This window comes from Carassius auratus, chromosome 44, assembly GCF_003368295.1.
Source record: "Carassius auratus strain Wakin chromosome 44, ASM336829v1, whole genome shotgun sequence".
NCBI lineage: Eukaryota > Metazoa > Chordata > Actinopteri > Cypriniformes > Cyprinidae > Carassius > Carassius auratus.
Window position 1 is genome coordinate 14,130,945 of NC_039286.1, and position 27,730 is coordinate 14,158,674.

Sequence of the window (27,730 nt, forward strand, 5' to 3'; positions counted from 1 at the left end):
TGAATCATTATAAAGAACCGGTTCAAATGAACGATTCGTTCTGGACATCACAAGCTGGATGCGTATCTTGTTCTCATTCGGAGCCGATTCGCTCTGACAGTCTGCAGGTGCGGGATGAAGATGATGTGAGGATCCGATGATGAACCGATTCACCGGACAGACTGGTGAATATTAGCTATTAATCAGACTATCATCTTGACAGATTATGATGGAGCGTCGTCGCAGATCCTCAGCCGGTACCGGAGGCTCTCCGCCCGGGATCAGCCGCTCCAGCGCCGCGGGTGGAGGTGGAAGAAAAGGCGGATTATCTCAGCCGGCTGGATGGCGCTGTCTGCTGTCCTTCACCATCCTGTTCCTGGCGTGTGTGTGTGGATTCATCTCCAGACTGTTCGCGGTGATCCGCTTCGAGAGCCTCATTCATGAGTTTGATCCGTGGTGAGGAACTTTCCGCCTTGACTTGATCGCTTTAAACGCACTTAAATCTCTTGATAACTGTGAAAGTCATCTTGTGTTTGACATCTTGCTTTAACTGTCAGAGCTGCAGTACAGAGAGTGTTTAGAGACGAACTCTGTTTCTGCCACAGATCCAGACAGCTGATGTTTCAGAGCAGCACATTAAAACAAACAGCTCTTTTAGTTTTAGTTCAGCAGCTTTCAGAGAGCAGTGGCTGTCTCTCTGCCCATGACTTACAGTTTTGAGTGTAAGCTCTTCCAAGACGTTATTTTTGTCTTGTGATCTCTGATTATGTGATATCAGCTTTTCTGAGTTGACCTGCAACACACACAAAAATGGCAGTTTTCTGCAGGTGTACCTGAGGTCTCAGGTGTGTTTGAAGCACAGGGCATTCTGGATGTTTTAAAGATGTTTTTCCCAACATTGAAAATGTCAGCTATTAATATCACATAATTTCTTAGTAAAGGTTTTATTTTATTTTGTGGTTTTACTGATTTATTTATTTGTACGTCGGATGTAATCTTAGCAGGTGAACTAGTTGAGGAGATGTTGACATGGTTTGTGTGGAAGGACATGGAAATTGAAATTTATACGTAATCTGAAAGCTGAATAAATAAGCTTTACATTGATGCATTGCTAGAAGTGTGATTGCATCATATAATAATTGCTGTTAATAATGTTCATCGTCTGGCTGACTACATCTTGTATTCATTTTTCAGAGAAATCCTGTCATACATGCACAAACTGACAGTCGCAACTTATAAGCTACTACTAAATATTGTAGAAACATAATTTTCTATAAAGTTGCTTTGTAATGATTTGTATCGTTAAAAGCGATATACAAATAAACTTGAATTTAATTTAATTGAAATAGGTCTATTAGGATCGGACAATATTTGACTGAGATACATCTACTTGAAAATCTGGAATCTGAGGGTGCAAAAAAAAAAAAAAAAAAAAATAGAAATACTGAGAAAATCACCTTTAAAATTGTCCAAATTAAGTTCTTGCAATGCATATTACTAATCCAAAAATAAGCTTGTATGTATTTTACGATAGGAACATGATCTTCACTTAATATCCTAATGATTTTGGGCATAAAAGACAATTGATAATGTTGACCCATACACCATAAAGTGTTTTTTGGCTATTGCTAAAAATATAAGACTGCTTTTGTGCTCCAGGGTCACACATATATAAACTATATATATATATATGTGTGTGTGTGTGTGTGTGTGTGTGTGTGCACGTAAAAGAAATTGTAGTTTTTCAAAATCTAGCTATTGTAAGATATAAACTCGCATTAGATTTATTAGATAGAAAGTTGCAGACCTTTTTATATATATTTTTAATTGAATTGTGAGACGTAAATAGAATTCTAAGGAAAAAGTTAATATTTCACGATGTAAACTCCTAATTCTGAGCAAAAAAGGTCAACGTTGCGAGATGTAAACTCATAATAAGCTTCCATGGGCTGGTGATCAGGTTCATGTCAGATTCAGCATCCGTCTGTCAGGATGGAGAGATCTTGTCTTTCTGTTCATCATACATGCACTCTGAAAATGATTTGATGGATTTACTAAATCATTTTTTTTTCACATGGGATTTTAGGTAATGTTAACTAAGAAACCGTAGCCGGTGTTTTGCTTGAAATACTGAGAGATGATAACTGATAAATGTATTTATTTATATTTATGCTGCAGCACACCAGACGTCTGCTCATATCTGTGTATATCTAGAGAGGATTTACATGTTCATTTTAATGTTTACATCTTTTAAAATTCAGTCTGATTGAGCTCATATTCATTACCAGATGTTCTTAATAGATCCTGTAATGAGATGAAGTGAAGTGGAACAGATTGTCTGCTGTTATTGTCTAAACTAATTGAAGGTGTTCAGTGTCTCAGAGCTGAAAAGTTATTACAATTCGATCAAAGAAGGCATTGAATCATTTGCAATAATTCCAGGAACATGCATTAAGAGTGTAAGTCTGATATCATGTTGGCTTTTTGGAGCATCTTATCTTTCTCAAAAATGGTGCATCATTACTGCATTCATCTCGCACCTAATGATCATGATTGACTGAGAGGAAAACGAATTCTGGTCAGATTCTGGTGTTTGTGTTCACACACGAGTAGAGGAGACAGAACGAGACGTAGACAGATGGAGAAAGCGCTCTGGCTCGATCTTGTGGTTTGTTTGCCAAACATCCAGTTCCTCCTGCTGCTCGGCGAGACACAGATAGTTAAGCAGTATTGATTAAGTAGCTGTTAGAAACAGCGGTGCGGTCTGCTCTGCCTGATAACACACACATATGGATTTTCTCCATCATTTAATCCAGTGAGTGGTTGGATTCAATTCAAATAGTTGATTAATAAAATAAATCAGGTCAGAATGTAAAAGACCTGTTTATAAGATACATTTTTGTGTATAATTGTCGAAGTATTTAGTGCATGTTTCTCCTCAGTAATAGAATAAGCACTTGTTTTGGCTGCATTTCATAAATGAGGTTTCATCATGGAGCAGGTGTGGTGCACAAAAGATGAATTATGTCTTGTCACGGTCTTTATAGAAACATCTAACCGTTACGATCCCGGCGGCTCTTTTATGACAAACTAAAACAGGTTTATTGTGAGGTATAGACCGTTAATGGCAGTACAGACTGTAGTCTAAAACTCATTCTGATTGTGCGATCTTGCACTATGCATCATGGGACGTGGGTCGTGATTGACAGCGCACCTCAAGTCTGTTTGTTTGTTGTTTTGGCTCCTTCAAAACAGCACACAGTGTTCTTGCATAATCCAGTGCATATTATTTGATGAAAATATAAATATTTATTAGATCACTGTTTTGTTTTTTTGCTGAGTGCTTCATGAATTAGTTTTATTATTCAGCAGTTTTTAGAATCTGAGCAGTGCATAGTTTTTCATGTTTGAAAAAAATATACACGCACAATTTAATACAAATTAAAAACAAATCTAATTTTTTATGTCAATTTCATTAAATTTTTAAAAATATAATGTACCTTTTTCTTTTCACAGAAGTTGCTTTTTTGTGCATGGTATAAAAAAAATATTTTGATTAAAAAAAAAAAAAAAAAAAAAAAAATGACACAATCATTATTACATCACTGAATATACAAAAATAACATTGGAAATTAATTACCATTCAGAAACAGACTTGTTTACTGCCCTCTTTCAACATCACAATTTTAATTTAAACTGAGTTTGAAATGTAAAAAATTAGAGTTTGACTTTGGAATTCTGGATCTAACTCAGATTTAAATTCCGGATCCAGAATTCCAAAGTTCCAGCAGAAGTCAATCTCTCAGAAATCATCTGCTGCTCTGTTGTATTGTGAGCAGCTTCTTTTAAAGGGTTTGGAGCGTGTAGACTCACACTGAGGGTAAAACCCTCGTGTTTGTTTGTCTGTGAGTGGATGATAAACAGCTTCATTAGTCTCTGTTAACAGAAACCCTCCGGTGCTTCAGCGATGGATTCACTCCTCCAGAGCTTCTCAAGTGTGTCTGAAGAGCCGGTCGCTCATTCTGCAGGGAAATGAATCACTCTTTGACTGAATCCTCTTATGTTTGTATTTGCTGAAACAAACAACAGCATAAAAGTCATCAGGTCAAGTATCATTGTCTGTTAAAACATCCACAAATGAGAGAGTCTAGAGCTATAAAAGGAACATGTTGAGCAGCTCAGCTCATTTGAAGAGAGTTGAGACTCTAGAGGAGCTTCGTGTGAGATTACTGGAGTCTTTTCTACATTTGCTCTCCATTTAATCTCATTGCTGTCCAGGAGAAAGAATTAAGTCATAAACTAGATTTTCTATGTTTTGTGAGCGTTTGTTTGTCTCTCTTTGGCAGAGACATTAGTCTTTTTTCTGGCATAAACACTCGTCTAAGTCAGGCGGCTGGCACTTTTTATATCGATGATGCTCTGGTGAGTGTGTGTGGGTTTGTGACTATAATGACATCATCATCCTCATCTCTGGTGGCTCACACACTGTGTGTTTTGTCAGTGCCATGTGTTGCTGGTTGGCAGACTGTCAGTCAGACACAGAGCCGGATCAGATCCGCACAAACAAGAAAACAGACAGTGGAGATTCCTGGAGTAAAGTCAGTCAGTGCATGCTGAGTTGGAATGGATGATTGCTGATGGAGAACAGAATGGAGGGTCCAATGAAATCTCATTAATGTAAATCATGGTTTTTAACATATGATAAAAAAGTGTTTACTGTTGATTTTATTTTATAATTCATTGATGATGAATGCATGGATGGAAGACATATTTCCTGTATGATCATGGTGTCCTGATGACAAGGTCATGGATGTGAATGTATAACCTGTTCAAATTATCAACCTTGAATGCAATCATGTCTGGAATGCAGTCTGGTGAGTGCATGAATGTAAATGCTTAGAGACTGATCATGACAGCAGAGGGCATCTGAAGAGATTCAATGACTCTTTTTCTCTCTAAGAAGAAGCGCTAAAAGGAATCGCTGAAAGCGTTTTCCTCATGCAATGGGAAATGCTTTGAGAAGTATTATTTTAGAGCATCACCACACGCTAACTCATTTGTCATTCCTCAGGTTTTCAGATGCATACATTTCAAAGGATCTATTTAGTCGGCATATTCAGACGTTTTGAAGAGATTTCACTGTAAATCACTTAATGTCACAGAAGCTCTTTGAAGTTTTTTCTTTCTAACTTGAGCGACTCGGTGAGAATACATAATGTGCAATGTTCTCCAGCAAATAAATCTCAACATATCTCACTCAATTCAAATGTTCTCAACTTAAATAATAACAACAACAATAAAAAAAAAAAAAAACATTTAAGTAAGCTAAAAAAATAAATAAAATATTTATTATTTTAATTAATTCCCTCAAAAACCGCCAAGAACCAGGGTCTTGTAAAACGTAGATGAATAAGGTCATTTTAAAAGTCTGATTTGTAGACTTTGAAAAGTCAATAAAATCTTAAATCCTCAAAGTTTTTTATAACCTATTCAAATTTTGCTAGTTATGTCAAGTGTTAAAATAATGGAACCGTGTACATGACATGCAAGAAAAAATTAATAAATCATGTGCACGATTTACTAATTTCTTCACTCAATTCATTCCCTCAATTTGCTAAACTGTGCGCAGAATTTACTAATTACTAAGGGAACAAAATAGTAAATCATGCGCACAAAATCATGCCTACTAATTTTTTCCTGCGATGTGTGGGACTTCGTACATTATAATTGACTGAGTGTAAATTACTATTTGTGAGTAAAAATTATTTAATAAAATAACTTGATAAAAAAAAAAGTTCAGTTTTTAAAGAAACTGGAATTAAAGAATTTAATCAGTTTAATTATAACAATTATTTTAATTATTTTAATATAATGCCATTCCTAGTCATTGACACTAATAATTACGTATCTCTTTAGAATACTCGACGTTGATAGTATTATTTTGAGGCTAAATATTTGTGTCTCACTGTATAATTGAGTCTCATGTCTACTTTCACTCTTCCTGTTTTCAACTATAATCAATATTTGATGTTATATCTGTGTTGGGCTCTAAAGGAATCAGGTAATGACTGTGTCCAGAGGTTTTGTGTTACATCTGATACAGGAAATCAATAGCTAAAGCCGCTGCATTAGAAGTTTGTCTTCACCTGGGTTTGTTTTGCAGGTGTTTCAGTATTTCACATTCTCCTTCAGCCGCTGAAGATCATCAGTGAGGTGAAATTCAGTCCGAGTATTCCTCCTTTCTCTCGCTTTCTTCTTCTCCCGCTGTTGTTCATTTCTTCATTTGTGATCGCCTCTGGCATGTTCATGTTGTTTTGCAGTTCTCTCTCTCTCTCTTTCTGTCTTGCGGTGGTTTGTTGCATGCATTTGTGTCAGGGAGGTGCTGGTAAGACAGTAGCTGTCTCCAAACCCACAATATTAAAAATAACCCTTTTTTTTCTCAGCAATGCCATGGAATAAACCTTTTTTTGTATCCCTGATAACCTTTAAGTGTACATTTTTTTTTCATTGTGTTGATCTAAAGAACCTTTTAGAAAGAACCTTTTGTGGAATGCAAGGGTTCCATGGATCTTAAATGGTCTTCATGGAACCATTGATTCCAATAAAGAACGTTTGTTAGGTGTGTAGTGAGCTGTCTGCACAGGGAGCATGATATAACTGCCCGGCCATTCGCATTGGACGCTTGCTTGCTTGCGATGACTTCAAATGCTGTCATGTCATCTTCTAACTGGCTTTAGGTCCTGAGCAATCATCATCACACACATATTGATTTGACAATAGTCTTCATTTCATGCTCTGCTTTGAGAATATGACAGACTATACAGCATATTTTATTTGAATGTTCTGATTTAAATTGTATTAGACAAGGATTTTATAAAAAAAATAAAAAAAAGACAATCAATAATGGAAAGTAATATTTTCAGAAAGAGTTTGTACTGGGAAAATTATAAGCTTTTCTGTCAAATATCAAAGTGGAAGAGTTTATATAATGTCTGTATTTTTTATGTTGTTGTAAGAAAAATGTTGCTGTTAAAGTATTGTCTATAATTATCTTTATTTAGTGAAATTTTATTGTTATTATTATATATATATATATTTTTTACTAATATTTAGTTTGCCAAATAGCATTTCTGCAAATGATAATACATGCATGCATGCAAATAAATAAATACATTTCCTTTTTGTGCATCTTTGTAAATGCCCAAGTGAATCAGAAGCAATTATGATCCACAATTTTAGTCTTTTCTTCTTTTTTCCATTATCAAATCATCTTCATCATTTTCTGTGACTCATTGTCGAACTGTCAAAAGACATTTTTACCCAAAACCTAAACTGCTAAATAACGTATTGCTGAGATGTTATCTACACACCACTCACACGTGCCATGATATGTTCTGTGCACTGTTTTATATATTCATTTTCATGTTTGTTTTTTATTTTTATATGTATAGTAGTATGTTTTATCTCTTCTCCTCTCTCTTCACTCTCTGTTTTTCTCTTTTTCTCTGTGCGGTCGGTAATAAATGAGAGCTCGTTTATTTTGCACTCTCAGTTTGTCCTTGACTCTCTGTTCTGGAGGCCATTTCTCAAAAGACAATCGATATCCTACATTTCTTTTCAGCAGCCCTGAACTTCCTATTGTCGCTATCACCACTTCCTATTGATGTGCATGCAACTGAGAAAGTAAACCAAGTTAGATTTCACGATCACTTACGTAGTCCTAAAAAAGTGTATGTTTGTTTTTCCCATGCAGAAAAATAATGAATGTTTTTTTTCTGTTGATTTTGTTCTAAAGGTTGAATTCTACTGAAGATAGATCAGATTCTTTAGAGTGCCTGTTCAGACTCGTAACTTGTGACTTCTCCCATATCACAGTAATTTAGTTTGATTTAAAGGCTGTTTTTTACAATGTCTCTGTTTTCTTGTAAACTCAAGCTCATCTATAGAGTTTTATACGTCTGTCTGTGACCTTGTGATGTACAGTTATCCAACACCAGCGTCTCACACCTCCTAGTCCACATATATATCTTCTAATATAAAGTTTGAACTCGACCTTGACAGTTTTTATGATCTATAAATGCACAAAAGACAAGATCCAACATCAGCTGTTTGCAGAGAGCTTGTTGGGTTCACATTGAGTCAATTTAATAGTTGTATTAGCTGTATTGACTGATTCCACAGTAATCCTATAGCTCTTGTTTCAAGCCTCAGCTTGATTAATATTTCTGCTCTGAAGTATGATGTGATTTTTAAATATGATTTCTGCTTCATTTGTTCACTGGCATGCACAAATTATTCTGTTTTAAACATATAATAATGCACTAAACGGCTCTTTCGTCCTTGGGTTTTACTGCATTGCACAATAAAATGGTGTCACTGATTATTTTTCCCTGGCTGAAAACAGCATTTTTTTTCTTGTGTGTCTGTTGTGATACGAGGGGTCATTGTGTGCGGTTTACGAGTTCATGTGCTTGAGGGATGTTACATGTGAAATAATGAGCTTGCATCCTTAAATTCAAGTTCATTCTGACTGTAGTTTTCATTTAGGATCTGGTAAGATGTATTGACATAACTGTTCAGATTGGCAATTCATATTAATACATTAGTTTTTGCATAGACAGCATTTTCTCTGTGTTTATTTGGTAGGAAGAACATGCCCCCATTAAGAAACATAAATGATTGTCAGAATTTAATTCTAGGGGGGAAATATTGTCCCTTAATAAACCTAAATAATTCCTGATATTGATGTAGTGTGTTCAGTGCTCTGGACGTGTAAGATCAGGTCATGTTTGACTGTAAAATGAATCAAACTGGATGAATTGAATCTTTTTGGAGTCTAATAAGAGCCGAAGCATTTCCCTGTGAGATCTGAATGGTTTCTGACTGATCTCAGACCAGCTCTGAATCTCTGATCAGGATGAAACCGGTGCTGTTTTCTTCTGATCGTGCCATGAAGTGAGCAGAGATCCCGCTCCATCATTGAATCTCTCCACGTCAGACGAATCAGATTATTCTCTAACAGATGGTGGTTATCTTCAGCATGAAGCTCTGGTAATGCTCCACCTGCTTTATTTTCATGTAAATCCTCATGAAACGTCTGATCTGATCAGAGTCTGAATACAGAAACTGTGATCAGGATGTTTCAATGCGTGGCCGCTTTTAATCATTTGAATGAATCCAAAGCTCATTTAGTCATGGCAGGTTTGTGTTTGTTGATCTAGAGTCGTTAAAGCTTAGCTGACTCAAACGATGAGGAGACGTGTGTGATTACAGGGGTCTTTGTACATCTGAGACGCAGGAGATTCAGCCAGACGTCTGTGTTTGTTCTCTGTTCTGCCGTCGATCTTTCACTGGTGTTTTATTGAGTTTTGAATGGATCAACCGTCCTGGAGTCGTTTGTGATAGACTCTTCTTCTCAGAGACACTTTCATGTCTTATTGATGTCTGTCTGTCGGTCGTTCTTAAACCTAAACAATAGCTTAAATACTGTCATTTATGATGAAATCCATGCCAGATTAACATGTTTTTGGGTTGGTGAGTTATTGAGGTTTTTGTTCATTGTAATTCTAGATTCAGAGCTGGCCAGAAGGTAGAAATGGGTCACTCTTTATGTGTGTATGTTGTCCATTGTCCCAAAAAAAGAAGCTGTTATCCATCACATTTATTTCACCTCCACCTGTCTCTCTCTCTCTTTGTCTGTCTCTCTTTCATTTTTCTCTTTGTTGATGGTGAATTCAGGCTCCTATGTCTCTCTAAACTCTGTTCTTTGTGAGTTTTTGTGTGTGAAGTGAGAGGACTCATGCTGAGCTGGAAACATCTGTCTGTAAACCTTCATCCATCCAGTGTTGGAGACAACATGACCACTTTTCTTCTGTTCTGTAATCGCATGACTCTTCCTCTTCCTCCTCCTCCTCCTCCTTCAGTCTCCTGTTTCAGTGTTACCTTTTGATTTTGAGCTTCACGTGTGTAAACAAACACTCAATCTGAGTTGGGTAATCCTGAGATTGCGATGAATATTGTTACGAGCTGCTGATGTTTGACTAGGGTTTGTCACAGAGATCAGATCAGTCATTTTTATTGTGGTTGTTGCTTGTGGTTTGTCCATAATGGCATTTAGTTCAGGTGATATTGAATATGTGGAATAAATATGAAAATGTGAACTTGGTCTGATCTGGATATTCTGCATTTAGAAATAAAACACTTACAGTCATCTCTCAGTATTTATTCTCAAAATAAACCTTCTTGATTTACTCATCAGTTATGTTTTTAATTCAGATCAATTGTGTTTATTTAATACATTTGGTTCTCGTTTGAATTCAGATCAGTTGTGATTGCAATCTATTTCAGTTTAATTATTAGTTGAGATCAATTGTATTTCGATAAATTTGGTTCTGCTTTTAATTCATGTAAACTGTTTGTAATCCATTAATGTTGACATTTTATTTCAGATCAGTTTTTTATTTTGTATTTTAATTTGGTTTTGATATTCAGACCTGTTGTGTTTTTAATCCATGTTTAATCCATGGGATTTTTAAGTAATGTCATTTGCGTTTTAAATCATCATATCTGTTTGTTTTCAATTCAGATGAATTGTGTTTTAAAGAAGTTCAGTTCTTTAAAAAAAAAAAAAATCAGATCAGGTGTGTTTGTCATCAATATCACTTTGATTTTTAATTCAGATTGTGTTCTTGTATAGAGTCAAATTCCAATACTTTTAACTGTACAACAGAATCTGTCATAAACACAGAAAACTGGAGAAAACTGATTATTGAGGACTGACTTTCCTAAAACAATGTCTCTCTCTCTCTCTGTGTGTGTGTGTGTGTGTGTGTGTGTGTGTGTGTCATCTTTGATGGATTACCAGCACTGGCTTCACGACCTCTAGAGCAGAGAAATATGGGTTCTCTGAGATCAGCTCACATACACATTCAGCCTGTCATCCGCTCAGACTGTCTGTTGTGTGTTTGGATGTGTGTGTGTGTGTGTGTGAGTTTCTCTCATATTGTGCTCACAGATGCTGGTCTGATCCAGACAGACAGATGCAGATGATGTTCATGTTCACTCAGAGTCTGAGGAAGCTCAGTGTCATTGTTTACAGCTCATACCTTCAGAAGATTCATACAGTATATTTATATTTGTTTTGCTATTGCTTGTTATTTATTTATTTATAAGCAGTTTATTTTTCATTCATGCATGCATTCGTCTGGACTCTGGACTCTTTGCTTAACTTTCTGTCTTTCGACTGTCTTCATTTATTTATGTATTTATTTGTCACAAGTTCATCTATTTATTTCAAACATTTATTTGTATTTTCATTCATCTGGAACTGAATGATGCTTTACATGTACTTTCTTCACTCTCTGTCTTTATTCATTTATGTATTTGTCATGAGCTCATTTTATTTATTTATTTATCATTTATATGTCATGAGCACGTTGTTTATTTGTTTATGTTGTGAGCTTGTTATAGCTTCATCATCAGAATGTAAAGTCTGTCATAATTCATAGCATATATATGTGACCCTAGACCACAAAACCAGTCATAAGGGTACATTTTTCAAAATTTATATTTATGCATCATCTGAAAGCGGAATAGATAAGATTTCCATTGATGTATGGTTTGTTATGATAGGACAATATTTGGCCAAGAAATTATTTGAAAATCTGGAATCTGAGGGTGAAAAAAAAAAAAAAAAAAGTCAAAATTTTGAGCAAATCACCTTTAAAATTGTCCAAATGAATTTCTTAGCAATGCATATTACTTATCAAAAAATACGTTTCAATATATTTACGGTAGGAAATTTACATAATATCTTCATGGAAGATATCTTCATGTATCTTGACTTTTTATCATAATGATTTTTGGCATAAAAGAAAAATCTATAATTTTCACCCATAAAATGTTTTTTTGGCTATTGCTACAAATATACCCCAGTGACTTAAAACTGTTTTTGTGCTCCAGGGTCACAAATGTGATGGTGGACTGATTCCAGTTCAGCTGTTCTGTAAAGAAGGGCAGAAACAACACACCGCACAAATGACGTTACGTTCATGTTGGACATCAGCACAACCTCTGCTGAGTCTCATTTGCATATGCAGCAGTCTGTGAATATTCATGTGTGTTTATGAACAGGTTTAACTACAGATCCACCCATCATCTGACCACCAACGGTTTCTACGAGTTCCTCAACTGGTTTGATGAGAGAGCCTGGTATCCTCTGGGGCGAATCGTTGGAGGAACAGTGAGTCGAGATTCAGTTCATTCACGTATGAAAACTTGATTCATCTGAGGAGCTTCAGACCGGTTTCTGTGTTCCTGCAGGTCTATCCTGGTCTGATGGTGACTGCAGGTCTGATTCACTACATCTTGAACCTCGTCCACCTGACCGTCCACATCCGGGACGTCTGCGTGTTCCTGGCACCCGTCTTCAGCGCTCTGACGGCCGTGGCCACCTTCCTGCTGACACGTGAGCTGTGGAATCAGGGGGCGGGGCTTCTGTCCGCCTGCTTCATGGCCATCGTGCCCGGATACATCTCACGCTCGGTGGCTGGATCCTTCGATAACGAGGCCATCGCCATATTCGCCCTGCAGTTCACCTACTTCCTGTGGGTAAGAGGAAGCTCTGGAGGAAGTTTGGCTTGGCTTTTTGAATTGAACTGGAAGTGAGTTTTCTGTGTTCGTTCAGGTGAAGTCAATCAAAACTGGATCAGTGTTCTGGACCGTCGGATGTTGCCTCTCGTACTTCTACATGGTGAGTGTTAAAAATTTACTCAATTCAGACTGTATATCTATAGGGAAGAAGAGATGCATTAAGTGTACTGAATGTTAACTTGTACTATGCATTTTTTAAATACTTGCATAAATGCTTGTTAGTACATTGGACAGTACACTTATTTCAAAGACATTAATTATGAAACTTCATATAAAAAAACTTAAGTCCTCTTTAAGTGGGTTGAAAAAACTAGTGGTATTTAATATAAAAGTGAACTATAATACATTTTTATTTAATTGCAAATAACATGGATTTAAGTGAAACCATTGCTACCATTTCCTAAGTGCCTCTATTATGGATTTTTGAAAAATGACCTTTCATGCAGTGTGTAACACAGCTCTAAGTGAATGAAAGCATCCTGCAAAGTTTTAAATCTGAAAGTGCACCTTGTATAAAGTTATTGCCTCTCAAAGAAAGAGTAGACTCTGAATCATTGAAACAAGTCATTTTTAAAAAAGAATAAAAATCTGTTTTATGTTGACGACAGGATGAAATATTAGCATATTTCCCACCCACTTGTTGGTCTTTTTGCGTTTGTTTGAATGAAAAAGCAAATTCATTCTTTGCCACTAGGTGCTTCTGTCGGAACAGTAAAAATATTGGTTTCCCCGGTAACACTGTAAACAAAGCAGCACTGTGCTCACAAACACTGCTTTATCAGGCATTACAGGCATGATGTAATGAAAATCAGACCAATCACTGCAGATTGTTGAAAATGACATTTTATGCAGTGAGTAACACAGCTCTGAATGAAAACATCCTGCAAAGTGTAAAGGTAGTGTCTCTCAAAGAAAGAGTCGAAACAAGTCATTTTTAAACCGAATCCCAGGCCGTTTCATGTTGACGTCAACATTAAATATTAGCATATTTCCCACCCACATGTTGGTCTTTTCGCATTGGTCTGAATGAAAAAGCAAATTCATTCTTTGCCACTAGGTGCTTCTTTTAACACTGTACACAAAGCAGCACTGCGCTCACAAACACTGCTTTATCAGGCGTTACAGGCATGATGTAATGAAAATCAGACCAATCACCGCAGATTAGCATCACGCAAAGGAGGGGTTTGGAAAAATTCATCATTATACAAATAGTTTGGAAGTAGTTGTGCGTGTAAGGTAAAAATAAATGCATATTATAAGACAATGAAAGTGTCAACCTATTGTTGGGGACTCCCAAAACCAAAATATGAACCTTTCCTCACCCGTAAATTCTTAAGTATACTATTTCCTTACTAAGTATGTTAAAATGTAATTCTTTTTATTAAGGGTATTGGAGGTGTTTCCATCACATTAGTGAGATCTGATAACAAACACTCTCAAATAACAAGACTAAATCTCTTTGTTCGTTCACAAATGTGTTCATCACATTCAGTCTGTTTTTCTTCTGAACTGTTAAAGCTGATCGATTCTGTGTTTCTGCTCACAGTAAAAACGATTCAGACAATCAGAGTTTTTCTCACAGGGGGAAATTAATGTTGTTGTTTTGTTTTTTGACCAAATAGGAAATAATCTAGAAATGACTTCGGACGTACAGAGTGTTTGTGTGTGTGTTTGTGTTTGAGGTGTCGGCGTGGGGCGGTTACGTCTTCATCATTAATCTGATTCCTCTTCACGTGTTCGTTCTGCTGTTGATGCGCCGCTTCAGTAAGAGAGTTTACATCGGTGAGTCTCAGTCAAGATTCACAGCAGAAGCTGCCCTTTGATTCATTCCAGCGTTGATTCTGATTGGCCGTCTCTCTCTCTCTCAGCGTACAGCACGTTCTACATCATTGGTCTGATTCTGTCTATGCAGATTCCTTTCGTTGGGTTTCAGCCAATCAGAACCAGCGAACACATGGCAGCAGCTGGTGAGTCTCTCCTCATTGGCTACTGAGTCACAAACACAAACGTTGATTGAGTGTTGATTTAATGTTGATTCAGTGTGTGTGTGTGTGTGTGCAGGTGTGTTCGTGCTCGTGCAGCTCTACTCGTTCCTGCAGTTCCTGCGGGACAGACTGACGCGGCAGGACAAACAGACTCTGTTTTCTGTCTGCGTTTGTGTCGCTGCGCTGCTGCTGTTTGTGTGTGTTGTTTACCTCAGCTGCATCGGTCAGTTTACCGCGGTACATGATCATGTGATATATATGATGACATGAGCGTCTGTTCATGTTGGTGTATGTTTGTGTGTTCAGGTTGGATCGCTCCGTGGAGCGGACGCTTTTATTCACTCTGGGACACGGGGTAAAAATACACTGACAATTACTGTGTTTTTCAGACTATAAGTCGCACCTGAGTTTAAGTCACATCAGTCAAAAAATACGTCATGACGAGGAAAAAAACATATACAAGTCGCCCTGGACTATAAGTTGCATTTATTTAGAACCAAGAGAAAACATTACCGTCTACAGCCACGAGAGGGCGCTCTATGCTGCTCAGTGTAGACTACAGGAGCACTGAGCAGCATCTCTGGCAGCATAGAGCGCCCTCTCGTGGCTGTAGACGGTAATGTTTTCTCTTGGTTCTAAATAAATGCAACTTATAGTCCAGTGCGACTTGTATATGTTTTTTTAATCGTCATGACGTATTTTTTGACTGATGTGACTTAAACTCAGGTGGGACTATAAATAAGTCCTATAGTCTGGAAAATATGGTACATCATTTACATTCAAAAACTCATGTTTTAGCAACAAGCTAAACTCCACTCAAAACACCCTTGCAACTGAAACCCTAACATCTGCACAGCAGCTCTTTTTGGCCTTTTCTTTACAGGCAAACAACACAAAAATGTCATTTTAAATCAGAGTTTGTGTTAATTTCAGGAGATATTTTCACGCCGTCTGATATTTTTTGTGCAGCTATGCTAAGATTCATATTCCGATCATCGCATCGGTGTCGGAGCACCAGCCGACCACCTGGGTTTCCTTCTTCTTTGATCTTCACATCCTGGTCTGCACCTTCCCAGCAGGCCTGTGGTTCTGCATCAGAAACATCAACGCCGAGCGCGTGTTCGGTACGTGCCGTGCTGTGAGTGCTTTCCTTCAGGTCCAGTGCTGCGTGTCTCAGGTGTGTGTGTCTGTGTTTGTCCTGCAGTGGTTCTGTATGGCATCAGCGCGGTGTATTTCGCCGGTGTGATGGTGCGGCTCATGCTGACTCTGACGCCTGTGGTGTGCGTTCTGTCGGCCGTGTGTTTCTCCAGCGTGTTTGAACGCTATCTGAGCGACGAGCTCAAGCAGGACGATCCTCCGGCTGAAGACACCTCTGACGAGGACGACAGGAGGAACCCTGGGAGTCTCTATGATAAGGTGCGACAAGAACCTGCATGAATCTACAGAAGATCAATGATTCACTACAGACAAACATTCAAGAAATATTTGAGAACATCTGAAACACTTCAGATCAGCAAAAACAACTTTAACATGAATTTTGTAGATGTCTCATTTGTTTGAGTGATTGTGAATTTCGTGAGAGGGCAGAAAATGAAAGCCAAAACAGATTTTGCCAGTAAGTGACCATGTTGACCAACAGAAAGATGTTTGGTTTGAAAGTGACTTTGTGCATCACAGCACAATGAACAATTCATCTTTTTGGCATCTTTAGGCATTTATGCTGATGTAACTCAAAACACTATTCTCATATATATATATATATATATATATATATATATATATATATATATATATAATTTAATTGATTAAGAATAAATAAATATATAAATTATTATAAAAAAATATATATAATAAATCTTATTATATAAAAATTACATAAAAATGACTTAATAATATAATAAATAATTTATAAATGTGTACATTTTATTATATATTTTTTATTATTTACTGTATCCCAAAGGTAGATAAAGTTTTATTTAAATATTTAATTTGAATTATTATTTAAAATTTGTAAATTTATTGCATAAAACATAAATATATAATGAAATAAATATATAATTGTTTCCAAAATACATAAAATATAAATATATATGTGACCCTGGAGCACAAAACCAGTCTTAAGTCTCTGGGGTATATTTATAGCAATAGCCAAAAATACATTGAATGGGTCAAAATTATAGATTTTTATTTTATGCCAAAAACCATTAGGATATTCAATAAAGATAATGTTCCATGAAAATATTTTGTGAATTTTCTACCGTAAATATATCAAAGCTTAATTTTTTATTAGTAATATGTATTGCTAAGAATTCATCTGGAGACCTTTAAAAGTGACTTTAAAAGTTTTTACACCCTCAGATTTCAGATTTTCAAATAGTTGTATCTCCTCCAAATATTGTCCGGTCCTAAATACCATAAATCAAAGGAAAGCTTATTTATTCAGCTTTCAGACTGTTTATAAATATCAATTTTTAAATATTTACACTTAAGACTGGTTTTGTATTCCAGGGTCACATATAAGGATTATAAATAATGTTTGAGAGGTTTAGAGTAATGTAAGTTTAATATTGACTTTAGGCAGTCTAGTGATCATGTGTGATAAACTGATGTGTGTCGCCCCCTGCTGGTGTGTGTGTGTGTGTGTGTGTTTCAGGCTGGTAAGCTGCGCAAGCATCACGTGTGTGAAGAGGGTTTGGGATCAAACATCAGGAGTCTGGTGATCGTCCTCCTGCTGCTGCTGCTGCTGATGTTCACCGTTCACTGCACATGGGTCACCAGTAACGCTTATTCCAGTCCCAGTGTCGTGCTGGCGTCATACAACCACGACGGGTACTGACACACACACACACACACACACATGAACACATATACAGCGGCTCATCCGTCCTCCTGTGTGTTTCAGATCACGCCGCATCCTGGATGATTTCAGAGAGGCGTACTACTGGCTGCGGCTCAACACGGACCAACACGCGCGTGTCATGAGCTGGTGGGATTATGGGTATCAGATCGCAGGCATGGCCAACAGAACCACGCTAGTGGATAACAACACCTGGAACAACAGCCACATCGCACTGGTGAGACACGCGCTGGCCACAGGAAGAGATGCTTGACAGGAAGTCTGACTGCCTCTCTCTGATTGGCTCTCTCAGGTGGGAAAAGCCATGGCGTCCAATGAGAGCGTGGCGTATGACATCATGAGGCTGCTGGACGTGGACTATGTGCTGATCATCTTCGGAGGGGTGATCGGATACTCGGGCGATGACATCAACAAGTTCCTGTGGATGGTGAGGATCGCCGAGGGAGAACATCCCAGAGACGTGCGGGTCAGTCATCATGAGAGCCAACAGTAAAATAGAACTAACTCAAACTGAAATAAAGCCTAAATAAAATATACATATTAGATAAAAAACCTAAATGAAAATCAGGGATGTTGCCTATGCAACTAACTGTAATAAATTTAAGATGAAGTACTTAAATCACTTAAACTGAAATAAATTAAATCTATATGCTAGAAATGTAAATAAAATGATTAAAACTGCAGCAAATCTTGTTCATTCTTTGAAATAAAGCTAAAATAAGATATTAATATTCGATAAAAATCTTGGCATGCTGAATAGAAATGAATTGCATAGAAAATAAATAGAAATAATAAAAACTAACAAATAGATATATATTTAGATAAAATTAATTGAAATAAATTGCATAGAAAATAGATAGAAATATAAAAAACAAACAAATGTGTATGTATATATATATATATATATATATAATCATCATAATAATAATAATCATAATAATAATTACATAGAAAACAAATAGAAATATTAGAAAACTAATAAAATGATGAAAGCACATAATTTACTAAAACTAAGATAAAAAAATCTAAAAAAAATAAAATAAATAAATGAAAAAAATAAATAAAAAACTATATAAAAAGATCATTCTAAATATGAAATAAATACAATAATAGTATATAAATAGTAACGAGATATCACTGCCAGCTCATACAGACTGAAAGCAAAAATCATATTCCTCTTGAACAGGAAGTGTTTGTGTTGTGTGTTCAGGAGAGTGATTTCTTCACGCCGCTGGGAGAGTTCAGGGTGGATAAAGCCGCGTCTCCAGCGCTGCTCAACTCTCTGATGTACAAGATGTCCTACTATCGCTTCGGAGAGATGCAGGTGATGCTGGTCACATGATCTCATCCCGACGCGTGTTTGGCGTCTCTCGTGTGTCAAACGTGTTCCTCTCTGTTCAGCTGGACTTCAGGACTCCTCCAGGATTCGACCGAACACGAAACGCCGAGATCGGAAACAAGGACGTGAGGCTGAGGCACCTGGAGGAAGCCTTTACCTCCGAGCACTGGCTCGTCCGGATCTATAAAGTCAAAGATCTGGAGAACCGGCAGCCGCTGGAGCGCAAACCTCGGGTCACCAATCACACACACACACACTCCAGGAAGGTACAGGTCTCCTAGTGTCATTTACGCTTGTTTTCTTGACCTGATGTCGTTTTAACGTTGTTGATCTGTGCAGGGCTCCAGGAGGAAACGAGGATTCATTAAAAACAAACTTGTTCTGAAGAAAGGCCGAAGATTGAGCCGGAAACTGAAGCGAACTGGACTAGACTGAACAGAACCGGATCAATGAAGATGAAGACCGACTGTTTGATTTCAGCTGGTGCTCTGATGCTCTAACGCTGGTTATTATCTTTATTTCACTGCTTCATGCTTGAATACGTGTTTGATATGACTGAGAATGACAGAGGGGAAGGTTAACAACAACTTTTTAGACATTTAAGATGAAATCTGAAGGAGAATGAAGATATTAAACCAAAGATCTCATGTTCTCCTCGCATGAAGCATTTACACCAGATTTCTGTATTTGAATTGTATATAAAAATGGAGTACACAGTTTAAACAAAACATGATAAATATAAAGTGATTCATATTTGGCAGTAATGAAATCTCAGATTTCTTACTGTATTATTGCATCTATTGATTTTATTGAAATAATCATTTTCAAAGTGTTTTGTAAAAACAATTTAATTTATTTAAAAACAAAATGCGTATGGCTCAAATATGAAACAATATTCAATTAGTTCAAACAAATCAGATTGGCTTCTGATAATTATATAAACCTGGCATTGTGTAATTAAAACACATTCAGTTCATTAGTACGATTACAGAAATCTTGACCGGTTTCATTTATTATGACTGACATTAAATATGCATCACATTAAGTTGATTCGTTTTTGTTAATACTATGTAATCCAAATAAATGGACATTTTATATGCAATCAAATACTGATATTTCTTTGTGAATGTGTTTTGTTTCATTTTAGTATGCAATAAATCGATGCAGTAATTATCGGGACTTTTTCCTGTAACTGTGAATTGATTTTCTTTTTGTGATAATTGTACAAGAATGTTTTCCATGTGATGTATAACTGAGATTTTATAGTAGAGTTTTGTATGCACAAACAGATGGAGATCTGATCTCGCCGTCACTGATCTGATGCTGCTTCAGTCCTCAGACTTCAACTCTGGCTGGATTTTTATAGTCTATAACTCTGTACTGATTCCTTTTATTTCTTTATAAATGCTTCTATCTCTGTTTGTATTCTTTTGTATCCTGTAGAAATGAGGCTGTGAATGGATGTCTTAAAGATGGCATGCTTGACAGCGAACACTGAACAGATTGTGCATATCCTCTTGTAAAACGTCATCTTGCTGTTCTCATTTATGTTTTTCTTTGGCACATAAAGACCACAATAAAAATGACCAGAATTTGGTAAAAAAAAAAAAAAAAAAAACAGCGTCCAAGACGTCTGGTGTCATTTACAAAAACAGTCCATTATGCTGCTTGATATTGCAATCTGTTATTTCTGATCATGATATTTTAATGCGTTATCATAATCATAAACACTGGTTTGTTTGAGTGTTTAATGCACTTTGTTATGCTTGAAATCATTTCCCAAAAGTCTTGCATATTCAATAGCAGGGCTTTTACTGACGGATTGAGAAGAAAAAAATAAGAAAAAAGTTAGTGAAACGTTTTTTGAAGAGAAAATGTTCGAATGAAAAAAAGTTTTTCTTCTTTTTTTTTTGCATAGTGAAAAACTTTGAAGAAGGGTGTAATACACTATTTTACACTTTCTTTTTTTCCCCCACATTGATTTTATTTTTTTTTTATTCTTTGTTTTACTGATATCACGTTGTGGTTCAGGGCTTCCAAGTGCAATTACGCTACCTTTTATTTACCGTTTTTAATCCATGGTGGATACAAGCTTCCTTAAGTAACATATCATATCCACCTTACTTTCCACAGGACTGAGCTCAGCTCTAAACCATCGTCAGCTCACATGATCAGTGAAAACAACCGTTTTCATCACTTTAATGTCTGCCGTTTCATCTCAAACATCACATCACAGTTATCAGTCATCTGGAGAAATCTGAGAAAACACGTGAGGGTCATATTTCACTGCAAAATACTGTTTTATTTATCTTAACTATAAAAATAAGAAACCGATGCCTATTTTAGGACCACCGAGATTTATACTATTAAGTATTTCTACATTGTGATTGCGTTTGTTGTACGACGTTTAAGTTAGTATGATTTGAATAAAAACTATTATTTGACATTTGTTTTTGTAATGGAATAAAAATACTAGGCTGCATTACAGTAATAAAAATTGAAGTGCAAAAAAACATAATATATTAAGTATTATATAATGTTATTATTTATTATATGATATAATTTAAATATTATATGTGTGTTATGTATTTTATTTTTTATTTTGGGGTGAAATATGAGCTGAAATATTGACCGTTTAAAACTTGTCTCTGAGTGTCTTGTTCACATTATTAAATGCATGTTGGATGTTAAATCCGTAACTCTCTTACTCTGTTAACACATCATCTGATGGCAGATGACTTAAATACTGTGTACATGTGCATATTCACAAAGGCTTGGCTAGATAATCGTGAAAAATAATGTATCACTTAAACAGTGTATAAAAGGTCTATTCTGTGTGTCCATGTTCTCATATATACACATTGTTTTCTGTGCAGCCTACAGTGTGCTGCATTATAATGCATCATTATTCTCCCGGCTTTGATTTCTGCTGTTTGTTTTCAGTCCCTGTATTCGACTTCCTTTCTTCCACGTGTTTTCCATAAGGGGTTTCTGTAGACCCATCCGTCACCCTGCACACAGACAAAACACCTTCATCAGCTTCACTCCACAGAAGCACCACAACAATGGTTAAACGGTTTGATCTTAGCTGCAGAAGAGAGATCGACTTCACACCAAAGTCCCGGGTTGAACTGCAGAGGCTGCTGTAGATGTTTCAGTCATCAACGCACCTCTTTGTTAAAGTGTTTGGGTTTCCAGGGCATGTTGTTGGCGGCTCTCTGTCTCTCGTCTGATCGCTGGTCTTCTTCTAACACATGCTTGTGTTCAGTGGCCAGATCTACATTCCCTTCCTTCAGCGCCGCAGTCACATGCTGCCAGAGATGCCTGAGATCAACGACAGAGTATCACTACACTATAGCAATGACCACATAAATAAAAAACTAGGTATATATATATATATATATATAATACAAAGTTTGACCTGGACTCGCTCTGGCCCTGTTTCTCCACAGGGCGAATCATCTTCCTGATGACGGGGAGTTTGTTGGTGTCGATGACTTTGGTCTCTCCTCCGCTGTAGATGAACTCAAGCGTCCCGTTCCACTCGCCCTGAGCTTTACACACCACCATCCCGCTGGAGATCTGCTTCACCTCTGCGCTGACCCTGAACACATGCATTTATCATCATCATCATCATCATCATCATTTATCATCAACACCACTCTCAGTTACAAACCCGATTCCAAACAAGTTGGGACACTGTACAAATTGTGAGTAAAAAAGGAATGGAATAATTTACAAATCTCATAAACATATATTTAATTCACAATTGAATATAGATAACATATCAAATGTTGAAAGTGAGACATTTTGAAATGTCACGCCAAATATTGGCTCATGTTGGATTTCATGAGAGCTACACATTCCAAAAAAGCTGGGACAGGTAGCAATAAGAGGCCGGAAAAGTTCAATGTACATATAAGGAACAGCTGGAGGACCAATTTGCAACTTAAAAGGTCAATTGGGAACATGATTGGGTATAAAAAGAGCCTTTCAGAGAGGCAGTGTCTATCAGAAGTCAAGATGGGCAGAGGATCACCAGTTCCCCGAATGCTGCGGTGAAAAATAGTGGAGAATCTTGAACAATCTCTGTGTGTAAAGGTCAAGGACAGAAAACCATACTGGACGCGGTGATCTTCAGCCCTTAGACAGGACAGCATCACATACAGGGATGCTACTGTAATGGAAATCACAACATGGGCTCAGGAATACTTCCAGAAAACATTGTCGGTGAGCACAATCCACCGTGCCATTTGCCGTTGTTGGCTAAATATCAATAGGTTTTAGAAAAGGACAACCCAAGTTGTTATCAGCGCTCAGTTCAGAAGCCTGCATCTCTGATGGTATGGGGTTACATGAGTGCGTGTGGCATGGGCAGCTTACACTTCTGGAAAGGCACCATCAATGCTGAAAGATATATCCAAGTTCTAGAACAACATATGCTCCCATCCAGACGTCGTCTCTTTCAGGGAAGACCTTGCATTTCCCAACATGACAATGCCAGACCACATACTGCATCAATTACAACATCATGGCTGCGTAGAAGAAGGATCCAGGTATTGAAATGGCCTGCAGTCCAGATCTTTGACCCATAGAAAACATTTGGCGCATCATAAAGAGGAAGAAGTGACAAAGAAGACCTAAGACAGTTGAGCAACTAGAAGCCTGTATTAGACAAGAATGGGACAACATTCCTATTCCTAAACTTGAGCAACTTGTCTCCTCAGTCCCCAGACGTTTGCAGACTGTTATAAAAAGAAGAGGAGATGCCACACAGTGGTAAACATGGCCTTGCCCCAACTTTTTTAAGATGTGCTGATGCCATGAAATGTAAAATCAACTTATTTTTCCCTTAAAATGATAAATTTTCTCAGTTTAAACATTTGATGTCATCTGTGTTGTACTCTGAATAAAATATTGAAATTTGAAACTTCCACATCAATGCATTCTATTTTTATTCACAATTTGTACAGTGTCCCAACTTTTTTGGAATGGGGTTTGTACGTCTCATTTAGGTATCAGTGTTGCTGACCTGTGAAGTTTGCCCCCGTAGAAGGGTTTGGTGTGGAATGAGACGTTGGCCGAGTATCCGGTCTTGGCGCAGCTGATGGTGACCTTTCCCCCGAGCTCCACCCACGGCACGGTGAGGATGGATCGAGCGTACGCACTCGGGAAAGTGAACACGTACTCCTCTCCATGATCTCGCAGGTACAACACACCTGAAGAGCAAAGAGCAATCCTAAAGAAGGACTGAACACATCAAGCAGCTATATACATACTGTAGACACACACACACACATACACACACACACACACACACACACACACACACACACACACACATATATATAGTAAGATCATAACTCCATTAATTACAATGCTTATTAAGTGGAACAACAAAAACAAACAAAACAACAACATAAATAACTCTCCTATTCTATTCCTGAGTGGCTCATCTTACCCTCAATAACTTTGCACTTCAAAAGATAAAAACATTGTTTGTTACAGCACAGAGAGAAATGTCAAAGTTGAACACAAATTCACAGATCGCTATTATCTATTTTTAAGAAATTAGATCACAACCTCAGATCTGTTCAGACGTTCTTATGAAAAGTCATGATTTATATAACATTTCAATCAATGTAAAAGAAAACTCAATGAAACAGTTGTTTGCAAAATAATGATAATAATATAACTGTGTTGTGATTTAGTAACATGGTCAAGAGGATGTACTATACTATGTACTGATGTTTTTAACAGATAATGTAATGCTAGCATTATAATATACAGGAAGATTAATCTTAATAAATAGTAAACTAGGTTCTTGTATTTAGTGTGTACACTGCAGCAAATTATTTTTCTAAGTTGTAAATAAAACAAAGAATGTTACAGTATGTTTTAAAAGACAACTTGAAATATTTAAATCTTTCACCTTCAAAATTACACATTTAATGCAATGTGTTAACTTGCCGTTTCTTTGTAATTAAAGAAACAGTTTCCCCGAAAATCAGTAAAATAATCCACAAAAAGTCAAATATGAGTCCATAATCCATAATTACACTTCCTCCACTGATAAAGCCTCTCACATCAAAATCAATCCACATATTTGTTTAGAACTGTTTTGGGCAGTTTTCATTAGTAAATGCTGTCTAATATGTGCATATTTCTTTCCGGATTCAGAAGAGAAGACTTTTTAAACATCTTAATGATGGATTTGTTTCTTACAAACACTCAGCTTTTCTCTTCACAAGATATTTATTGGTGGACTGGAGTGGTGTGGATTACTTCGAATGCTTTTATCAGCTGTTTGGACTCATTCTGACGGCACCCATTCACTGCAGTGATGTAATCCTACATTCCTCAAAATCTGTTTTGATTAAGAAACAAACTCGCCTACATCTTGGATGACCTGAGTAAGTAAATTTTAGCAAATTTTCATTTTTGTGTGAGCTATTCCTTACTAGTTACTATTTCTTACTAAGTGAAAATTTTCACCAAATGTTTTCAGTGTAGATGAAGAGCGCCACCCACCTTCTCCCACCATAGAGACGCCCACCGACATGCCCATGAACTTGCTCTTAGTCCAGATGTGTGCGTTGACGCACATGCCCCTCTCCGCACACTCGCAGTAAAACCCTGACACCGGAGGATGATGGGAAACCTGCTCTGCCACAAAACGCACCCTGTAAGAGTCTGACTCCGCCCCTGCTGCCTCCTGATTGGTCCTGGAGCTGGTCTCAGTCCTCAGAGGGCGGATGTGATCTGGTGGAACCTCCCATGAGCAGTGGAAGGTCTCGCCCAACACCGGGTTGTAGGGCTTCTTGGCGACGGCACCCTTACGTCCTTCATGGAAGGCGGTCATGTAATATTCGACGAAACGCACCATACGCTCCTCCGGGGTGCTTCCGGCGGAGATGGACAGGAACAGGTCTGGGTGCGCCATGAAGTTAGCATACATCTCCAGCAGTGAGCGCTTCTCCAGGATGAAGGTGGGAAGAACAACCTGCACACAGAGAGACACTGTAATGTCAAATTAAACACTGACTTTAGCTGACATTAATGTGGTGGTGTTGTGATCCGTACGCGTGTGAGATCCATGCCCAGTTTGAGCTGAGACAGCAGATGCAGAATGACGCTCCTCTGGTCGTCCAACACACCCAGATCTTCTTCAGTGTTATCATCCGAATCCATCACCTCCTCCTCAGGAGATATCACCTCCGTCCCATCCTGCAGCTAATACACACATCATATACATGCTCTCAACTGATGCTTTAATAATAAAAAATAAAATTAATAGATCAAGTAAAAAATAAGTAAATATAATAATAATTGAAAAAATATTTAATTAGATTAATTATATTTTCTTTATACTATAAAAAATCTATTTTATATATATATATATATATATATATATATATATATATATATATATATATATATATATATATATATATATATATATATATAGTAGAGAGAGATGTTTAATAGTATGAAGAAGAACATATATACATATATACAGTAAGTATTGATATTGTATTTTATTCATAATATAAAAAAATATATATTTCACACACACACACACACACACACACACACTATGGTTTAGGTTTTGGGTCCTTTTTTAAAGAAATTAACTTTTATTCAGTAAGGATGAATTAAATTGACCAATTGACCATCAGAAATGTTTCTTGAGCAGCAAATCAGCATATCAGAATGATTTCTGAAGATCATGTGACTCTGAAGACTGGAGGAATGATGCTGAAAAGCTTTGATCCAAGAAATACATTACATTTAAAATAGAAAAGTTATTTTAAATTGTAATATTTGACAGTATGACTGTTTTTACTGTATTGTTGGTCAAATAAACGTACCTTCAGTGAGCATAAGAGACTTCTTTCAAAAACATTACAAAATCCTACCAACCCAAAACGTTTGAACGGTAATATGATGCGTAATCTTCCTCCAGTGTCTGACAGTAAGTGGTCTTACCTCAGTGTCCTGCAGCAGGGTTGTTTTCGTGAGGGTGGGCGAGGGCTCCGTGGAGCTCAGGGTTAGACGTTCTCCTGAGGGAGACCTTGGGACGGTCCACACGGGAACACTATCTGCAGAAACACACGACCGGCGGTCAGCAGTTACACATCACAAACTAAATCAATCAGAGTCCGTCACGCTGATGACACTGCTGGAAGACCGGCCTAAGATGTTTATGTAGTTTAGCTGGCAAAACTTTCTGACCAGTGGACACCAGCTAAAACGGCAAACCACCATAGCAGTTTTATCTGTCATATTTAGCTTTGACCTCCATGTGAAAAACACTGCGCATATCACAGAATGGCATTATTTTTTATATATATATATATATAAATACAATCAATTAATTGTATGTGAATTCAGAGCTTCAGAGGGTCCTGCAGCAGTCCGGTGTGTTGTGAAAATATGTGAAAGGGTTTAAGCATCGTAAAACATCTCAAATTCTCATGATCAAAGTATTATCAGGGCAGAATGAACTTGGCATCTGCTCTCAAATTTCTGAGCTCTTGAGTTTTCTTTACATTCAGCCATATACAGTCTCTCACAGAACTAAATGCACTTTGTCTTTGTGACATTGTGGCCCATTAAGCTGTAGATTGTTTGCATTTTGATAATAGATAGATAGTTATTTTAAATTGTAATAATATACCCAATTTCTTACTGTATTTGTGATTAATAAATGCAGCCTTACTGAACCTAAAAGACTTAAAAATTGAAAAAAAAAACTGTTTACCAAACGTTTAAACACTTATAGAAGCTATAATTAAATAGCTTAATTAAAATGAAGGCAGAAAATGAAAAGACTGTGATTCTCCATAAAAACACTACATCTGACAGCAACAAGCATCACTTCAGGTTAATTCATTCATTTCGGAATAAGATGGAAAG

At 37.0% G+C, this 27,730-nt stretch overlaps 2 protein-coding genes across 3 annotated transcripts in view; one reads left to right on the plus strand and one right to left on the minus strand.

Moving 5' to 3' along the window:
• Positions 1–20,427, plus strand: LOC113062611 (dolichyl-diphosphooligosaccharide--protein glycosyltransferase subunit STT3B-like). The gene is made up of 16 exons (XM_026232584.1): positions 1–435; positions 12,112–12,220; positions 12,301–12,588; positions 12,665–12,730; positions 14,313–14,412; positions 14,499–14,597; positions 14,692–14,838; positions 14,922–14,970; positions 15,585–15,739; positions 15,820–16,031; positions 17,269–17,444; positions 17,518–17,689; positions 17,765–17,938; positions 18,683–18,796; positions 18,874–19,077; positions 19,151–20,427. Exons 1-16 carry the CDS (start codon positions 206–208, stop codon positions 19,244–19,246), a joined length of 2,391 nt encoding a protein of 796 aa, XP_026088369.1. The 5' UTR covers positions 1–205; the 3' UTR covers positions 19,247–20,427.
• LOC113062612 (oxysterol-binding protein-related protein 10-like) overlaps positions 19,646–27,730 on the minus strand; it is a 23,355-nt gene continuing 15,270 nt past the window's right edge. The window contains exons 7-13 of one of the 2 annotated variants that reach the window (XM_026232587.1): positions 26,801–26,913; positions 25,895–26,038; positions 25,343–25,814; positions 23,844–24,030; positions 22,233–22,415; positions 21,982–22,135; positions 19,646–21,822 (exon numbers count right to left, since the gene is read on the minus strand). In XM_026232587.1, coding sequence (XP_026088372.1) covers positions 21,751–21,822; positions 21,982–22,135; positions 22,233–22,415; positions 23,844–24,030; positions 25,343–25,814; positions 25,895–26,038; positions 26,801–26,913 — 1,325 coding nt within the window. In that variant the 3' untranslated portion in view covers positions 19,646–21,750. Of the gene's footprint in view, positions 21,823–21,981; positions 22,136–22,232; positions 22,416–23,843; positions 24,031–25,342; positions 25,815–25,894; positions 26,045–26,800; positions 26,914–27,730 lie in introns of both variants that reach the window. The other variant, XM_026232586.1, reaches the window with a different exon arrangement.

Bases quoted from the DNA above. Each gene is read 5' to 3' on its own strand.
- LOC113062611 (XM_026232584.1), top strand. From the start codon at position 206: ATGATGGAGCGTCGTCGCAGATCCTCAGCCGGTACCGGAGGCTCTCCG. The intron at 12,731-14,312 runs GTGAGTGTTAAA...TTTGTGTTTGAG, and splicing joins GCCTCTCGTACTTCTACATG to GTGTCGGCGTGGGGCGGTTA. The intron at 16,032-17,268 runs GTGCGACAAGAA...TGTGTGTTTCAG, and splicing joins CTGGGAGTCTCTATGATAAG to GCTGGTAAGCTGCGCAAGCA.